This window comes from Vidua chalybeata, chromosome 29, assembly GCF_026979565.1.
Source record: "Vidua chalybeata isolate OUT-0048 chromosome 29, bVidCha1 merged haplotype, whole genome shotgun sequence".
Lineage (NCBI taxonomy): Eukaryota > Metazoa > Chordata > Aves > Passeriformes > Viduidae > Vidua > Vidua chalybeata.
In genome coordinates, this window is record NC_071558.1 from 1,294,838 (window position 1) to 1,301,812 (window position 6,975).

At 68.2% G+C, this 6,975-nt stretch overlaps 1 protein-coding gene across 1 annotated transcript in view; it reads left to right on the forward strand.

Annotated features, from left to right (window-relative positions):
• The first annotated feature begins 5,634 nt into the window (after nucleotides 1-5,634).
• The window catches only part of LOC128801096 (methanethiol oxidase-like), an 8,454-nt gene continuing 7,113 nt past the window's right edge, over nucleotides 5,635-6,975 (forward strand). Inside the window, exons 1-2 of the mRNA XM_053966733.1 lie at nucleotides 5,635-5,638; nucleotides 6,732-6,785. Coding sequence (XP_053822708.1) covers nucleotides 5,635-5,638; nucleotides 6,732-6,785 — 58 coding nt within the window. The remainder of the gene's footprint in view (nucleotides 5,639-6,731; nucleotides 6,786-6,975) is intronic.

Genomic DNA, 6,975 nt, shown 5'->3' on the forward strand with positions numbered 1-6,975 from the left:
ATCCCCCCCAGCTCCCCCCGGGCAGCCCTGGGGCCGCTCCTGACCCGGCAACGACCAGGAGGAATCTCCGGCACTCCTGGCAAAGGGGCTCGGCACGGGGCTCAGGGGGACCCCAAAAAGCCCAAATCCCGATCCCGTTCCAGCCCAGCCCCGTGGCCAGCACTCGCCTTTCAGCACGTCGGGACACGACGGGTACTCGTAGCACGGAGCTCTGCACCTGTCTGGGGAGCAGAGGGGACGCCGTGAGCCCGGCCCGGGTCCCGCGCCCCGCTCCCGTTCCAGAGGGTCCCTCCCACCCCAGCGACCCCCGGGGCCACCCTCGGGGCCACCCCGGCCCTCCCTGGGGACCCGTGGCGAGCGCTCGGCGTGGCGCTGCCACCTCCCGGCTGCGGGAGCGGGACCCTGGGGACAGCGCGGGGCCGAGCCCTGCTGGGGACACCTGAGCCCGCGGGGACCCCTCCCCACCGCGGGGACGGGACCGAGCACGGCCGGGACGGGGACAGAGCTGTCACCGTGAGCCGGGACAGGACGGGGACAGAGCTGTCACCGTGAACCGGGACGGGGACAGAGCTGTCACTCGGAACCGGGACAGGAACAGGACAGAGCTGTCACCGTGAACCGGGACGGGGACAGAGCTGTCACTCGGAACCGGGACAGGAACAGGAACAGGACAGAGCTGTCACCGTAAGCCGGGACAGGACGGGGACAGAGCTGTCACTCGAAGCCGGGACAGGACGGGGACAGAGCTGTCACCGTGAGCCGGGACAGGATCGGGACAGAGCTGTCACCTGAGCCTGTATCGGGACAGAGCTGTCACTCGGAGCCGGGACGGGACGGGGACAGAGCTGTCACCGTGAGCCGGGACACGCTGGGAGCTCCAGCACGCCCAATCCCTCTGCACCCCGGGTCCCAGGGCAGGGCACGGCCCCCGGCCCCCCGGAGCCCCCCAAGGCCCCGCAGAAGCTCCGGGAGCAGCGGCCCCGCGGGCAGAGCTCGGCCGCAGCCCCCTCCTCGTGCCCGGGGCACAAAGGCAGCTGTGCCCAGCTGTGCCCAGCTGTGCCCGGGCCATCCCCGCAGCCCCCGGGAGGCCGCGGGGGTCCCTTACCCATGGCTGCAGCTTTGGGGGTCGCGGTGCCGGCGGCGGAGGAGCTGGAGCTGAGGGGCAGCTGCTGCTGTCTCGGGGCTTGAGCGGCTGTGCCGTGCCCTGGCTGCTCCCGGGGGCCTTTTATCCCCGCACGAGGGTGGGGGGAGCGGGGCCAAGCCCAGGGAGGGGCTGCCCAGCGCTTGGGAGGTGCCAGCCCGGCGCTGCGGCTTCTTTCCTCCTCCCCGCCGCCAATCTGGGCCCAAATCTGCTGCTCCCTGCAGCTCCCCAAGCCTCAAACCCCGCCGGCCCCGGCTGATCCCGGCCTCGCTCCGCACGGAACGGCTGCAACGCACCCGCAGCGGCCTCCGCCGAGCCGGGACACCCCCAAACCCGCTCCTGCTCCTGCTCCTGACAGGGCCATCCCCATCCCAGGGCTCAGCCGGGGGCTCCCGGGCATCCCGCGGTGGTCCCGCAGCCTCCCAGAGCGGGCTCTGCCCAGGCACTGGAGTTTGGCAGCTCGGGGACACCGGGATGAGCTCGGGGAGCCGCTCAGGGCATCCCCAGGAACGGGGACAGACCCAGGCACTGGAGTTTGGCAGCTCAGCCTGGAGGAAAGAGCGATCCCGGGGCAATTTCGGGTCTGCCGGGAGGGATTTGGGATCTGACCCCAGGAACAGGGCCACGACAAGAGTGAACGGCCTCACGCTCTGCCAGGGGAGGCTCAGGGTGCGAAATCTGGGGAAATTCTTCCTGGAAACGGGAAAATGCCTCTCCCTGCCCGGGGAGATTTGGAGTGCTCGCCCCTGTTTAATTCCTGGACGTTTGTTTGAGGATCAGGGCGGGATTGCTCCCATCTTGGACTCGATGATCCTGGGGGGGATTTTCCAGCCTCAAAAATCCTGGAATTCTCGGAAAGGTCCCTTTAATATCTGTGAGATTTTCGAACTCAAATAATCCTGGAATTCTCTGGGAGAATTTAACACTCAGCGCCATTTCCAAACATCAAACCCAGTTCCTAATTCCCCCCCCAAGATGAGCGAATCCCACAGAAACCACAGCAAATGAACGTTTGGGAGAGCTCGAAATTCCCGTGCTGAGCCTGGCCGGGAGGACACAAAGCTGCGGCTGATAAGATAAGGCTGCTGATAAGAGATGCGATTATTTCCTGCCCCTCCCTGCGCCCAGATGAGCTGGGCTGGTTCTCCCTGTGCTCATTGCGGCTTTTCCATGACCACAGGTGGGGGCAGCGTCCCCCCAGCCCGGTTCGGGAAGTTTCCCGGCTTCTGCTGCTCATCCCCACTTCCCACAATCCAGGGAAAAATCAGATTTCTCCCGCTCCTGACACTGCAGATCGCGTTTATCTCCCCCGATTTGGAAGGGATTCACCTGGGATCTGTCCCGCCCATCCCTAAAAGCCTCTGGAGCTGGACATTCCTGCCCCGTGGAGGGAGGAAAGGCCACCCCGAGCCTTTCAAGTCCCTCATTCCAAGCGGATCCAGAGGAGCGAGAGACGCCCTGGAATTATCTCGGGTTTTGGCGGCTCCTCGGGGGCTGCTCGCCCAAAAAACTTCAAAGCGCTGGGAATTTTGGGATCCGGCCCAGGGCAGCGGCTCCTCCCCGCCGGCTTTTCCTGTTGGTTCGGGGGGTCCGGGTGTTCCCTGGAACAATCCCGATCCCGAGGGAATTCGGGGCTCGGCTCCCCGCGTGTCCCCCTCGGCAGGGACGGGGACAAATCTCCTCCCACGGTCCCGTTCCCAGTCGGGGCCCTCCCGGTGTCTGGGGATGTGGCACCGAGGAAAAGGAGCTCGCGGCTTCCCCCGAGTGTGATTTTCCCCTGGTTTTTTTCCGGTGGTGGAGCGGGGAACAAACTCCCGAGCTCATCCGTTGTCACCTGCCTTCCACTGAGCGTGGAACTTCGGGTTTTGTCACACTTCCAGGTGAACTCGGGAGCCAGCTCCCCAAAAATCACCCTTTTCCCACCGAACCATCAGAAAATCTGGGAATTCTTGGCTTGGGAGGGAATTTAAGCTCAAGGCTGTCTCCCTGTTTGGTGCCCGCGCAGCCCCGGGAGCGGCTCCTGGATGGAATTCCAGGCGCGGAGCAGCCCGGGGAGGAATGACCGCTGGGACTGGGGGCTCGCTCCATGAACGGGAACGTTTTCCCAAAGTTCCGGTGCTCGGTGCCCGGCTGAGGGGTCGGGACGAGTCGGGAGGGTGGAGAGCGCAGGAAATCGGGATTTAGGAACGGGAAGTGCTGAAGGAGCCCCGGCCCCGCTGGGGCAGCCGCGGGGGCTCGGGGCAGGGCTCGGGGGAGGCCGAAGCCCCGCCGGGGAGCCGCGGGCGGCTGGAGCCGCTGCCGGAGCCGGGAACTCTCCGAGCCGGCGGCGGAGCCGCGGGCTCGTCCCGGTGCGTCGCTCCCCGCATTCCCAAATCCCGGCGTGTCCTTCCCGGGGGGCCGGAGGAGCCGGTGGCGAGCGGGCAAGGAGTGGCCAGCGGGGCGTGGGCAGTGGCCGGAGGGTGCCGGGGCTTGTCCTGCGGCCGCGGGAGCTGCGCTGAGCCTGCGCTTATCTCGCTCTTATCAGCGCCGTGGGGACACGCGAGCGCCGAGCGGGGACAGGGAGGGACACGGCGACGTCAGCACGGGAAGCCACCGGGAGCAGCGCGGCTCCTTAATGAGGGGCGGGCTAATGATCTGGCTAATGAGGGGCGGGCTAATGAGCTGGCTAATGAGCGGGTGTGCAGCGCCAGGGGAAGGAGCACGTGGGGACAGCAGGGGCAGCGCGGGGGACACCGGCCCGACCCCGGGGGGGACCAAAGCGGGGCTGGAGGCCAAGGGTGGCCCCGGGACAGAGCCCGGGAGCCGCTGCCGGAATTCCCGGAGTTTCCCAGCGGGAAGCGGCTCCGCGGCCGGGCTGGAGCAGCTGCGGCTGCGGGAGGGGTCCCTGCCCACGGGACGGGGGGCACGAGCGGAGCTTTGGGCTCCTTCCAGCCCCGAGCATTCCCTGAGCGTGCCGCGATGCTGGGGATGGGAGCTGGAGCCGTTTCCTTGCTGCGGCGGTGCCGGTGCCGCCCTCCCTCCGCCCTTGCCCGGCCCGGGGGGCTCCGAGCCCCGGTCAGGCCGGGACAGCCCGAGGGACGGGGCGGCTCTGGGGGTCCTTGGCTGTGCCCCCTCCTTTAGGCTTTTCCCGACATCCCAGAGCGGTTCCCGTGCTGGGACCTGCCCGATCCCGCGGGATCCCGAGCTCCGTCCTTCTCGCGGCGCTGCTTTCGCCCAAATCTCGGCTTCTTTCCCAACATCGGCCTCGGAGCCGCTTTTTCCATGATTTCTCCTCTCCTCCAGGATTTAATTGAAGCCTTTCCTGTCCCGGAGTCTCCCTGGCTGTCCCTGGCTCACCTCTCGGCTTGCCCTGGTGCCCGGGCAGGCTTTGGCTGGGCTCGGGGCCGATCCCTGCGCTGCTGTCCCTGCCCTGGAAGTGCCTTTTTTGTACTTTTCCACCCCAAAACCCAATCTGCTCGCACTGTGCAGAGAAGGCCCGCAGGGCGCTGGCCGCTGTCCTTCCAGCCCCAATTCCCAGTGCCGAACTCCCCAAGTCCCCCTTGTCCCCAGCAGGCCCCACGTCCCCACACGCAGGTCCCACCCTGGGAGGCCGCCCCGTGTCCTGCCCTGGCTGCTTTCCGAGAATTCCAGGATTTTTGAGGCGGGAAAATCCCCCCCAGGATCATCGAGTCCAAGATGGGAGCAATCCCGCCCTGATCCTCAAACAAACGTCCGGGAATTAAACAGGGGCGAGCACTCCAAATCTCCCCGGGCAGGGAGAGGCATTTTCCCGTTTCCAGGAAGAATTTCCCCAGATTTCGCACCCTGAGCCTCCCCTGGCAGAGCGTGAGGCCGTTCACTCTTGTCGTGGCCCTGTTCCTGGGATCAGATCCCAAATCCCTCCCGGCAGACCCGAAATTGCCCCGGGATCTCCTCCAGGCTGCCAAACTCCAGTGCCTGGGTCTGTCCCCGTTCCTGGGGATGCCCCGAGCGGCTCCCCGAGCTCATCCCGGTGTCCCCGAGCTGCCAAACTCCAGTGCCTGGGCAGAGCCCGCTCTGGGAGGCTGCGGGACCACCGCGGGATCCCCGGGAGCCCCCGGCTGAGCCCTGGGATGGGGATGGCCCTGTCAGGAGCAGGAGCAGGAGCGGGTTTGGGGGTGCCCCGGCTCGGCGGAGGCCGCTGCGGGTGCGTTGCAGCCGTTCCGTGCGGAGCGAGGCCGGGATCAGCCGGGGCCGGCGGGGTTTGAGGCTTGGGGAGCTGCAGGGAGCAGCAGATTTGGGCCCAGATTGGCGGCGGGGAGGAGGAAAGAAGCCGCAGCGCCGGGCTGGCACCTCCCAAGCGCTGGGCAGCCCCTCCCTGGGCTTGGCCCCGCTCCCCCCACCCTCGTGCGGGGATAAAAGGCCCCCGGGAGCAGCCAGGGCACGGCACAGCCGCTCAAGCCCCGAGACAGCAGCAGCTGCCCCTCAGCTCCAGCTCCTCCGCCGCCGGCACCGCGACCCCCAAAGCTGCAGCCATGGGTAAGGGACCCCCGCGGCCTCCCGGGGGCTGCGGGGATGGCCCGGGCACAGCTGGGCACAGCTGGGCACAGCTGGGCACAGCTGCCTTTGTGCCCCGGGCACGAGGAGGGGGCTGCGGCCGAGCTCTGCCCGCGGGGCCGCTGCTCCCGGAGCTTCTGCGGGGCCTTGGGGGGCTCCGGGGGGCCGGGGGCCGTGCCCTGCCCTGGGACCCGGGGTGCAGAGGGATTGGGCGTGCTGGAGCTTCCAGCGTGTCCCGGCTCCGAGTGACAGCTCTGTCCCCGTCCCGTCCCGGCTCCGAGTGACAGCTCTGTCCCGATACAGGCTCAGGTGACAGCTCTGTCCCGATCCTGTCCCGGCTCACGGTGACAGCTCTGTCCCCGTCCCGTCCCGGCTCCGAGTGACAGCTCTGTCCCGATACAGGCTCAGGTGACAGCTCTGTCCCGATCCTGTCCCGGCTCACGGTGACAGCTCTGTCCCCGTCCTGTCCCGGCTTCGAGTGACAGCTCTGTCCCCGTCCTGTCCCGGCTTACGGTGACAGCTCTGTCCTGTTCCTGTTCCTGTCCCGGTTCCGAGTGACAGCTCTGTCCCCGTCCCGGTTCACGGTGACAGCTCTGTCCTGTTCCTGTCCCGGTTCCGAGTGACAGCTCTGTCCCCGTCCCGGTTCACGGTGACAGCTCTGTCCTGTTCCTGTCCCGGTTCCGAGTGACAGCTCTGTCCCCGTCCCGGCTCACGGTGACAGCTCTGTCCCCGTCCTGTCCCGGTTCACGGTGACAGCTCTGTCCCCGTCCTGTCCCGGCTCACGGTGACAGCTCTGTCCCCGTCCCGGCCGTGCTCGGTCCCGTCCCCGCGGTGGGGAGGGGTCCCCGCGGGCTCAGGTGTCCCCAGCAGGGCTCGGCCCCGCGCTGTCCCCAGGGTCCCGCTCCCGCAGCCGGGAGGTGGCAGCGCCACGCCGAGCGCTCGCCACGGGTCCCCAGGGAGGGCCGGGGTGGCCCCGAGGGTGGCCCCGGGGGTCGCTGGGGTGGGAGGGACCCTCTGGAACGGGAGCGGGGCGCGGGGCCCGGGCCGGGCTCACGGCGTCCCCTCTGCTCCCCAGACAGGTGCAGAGCTCCGTGCTACGAGTACCCGTCGTGTCCCGACGTGCTGAAAGGCGAGTGCTGGCCACGGGGCTGGGCTGGAACGGGATCGGGATTTGGGCTTTTTGGGGTCCCCCTGAGCCCCGTGCCGAGCCCCTTTGCCAGGAGTGCCGGAGATTCCTCCTGGTCGCTGCCGGGTCAGGAGCGGCCCCAGGGCTGCCCGGGGGGAGCTGGGGGGGATCGCAGCCCCCCGAAAGCGCCGGC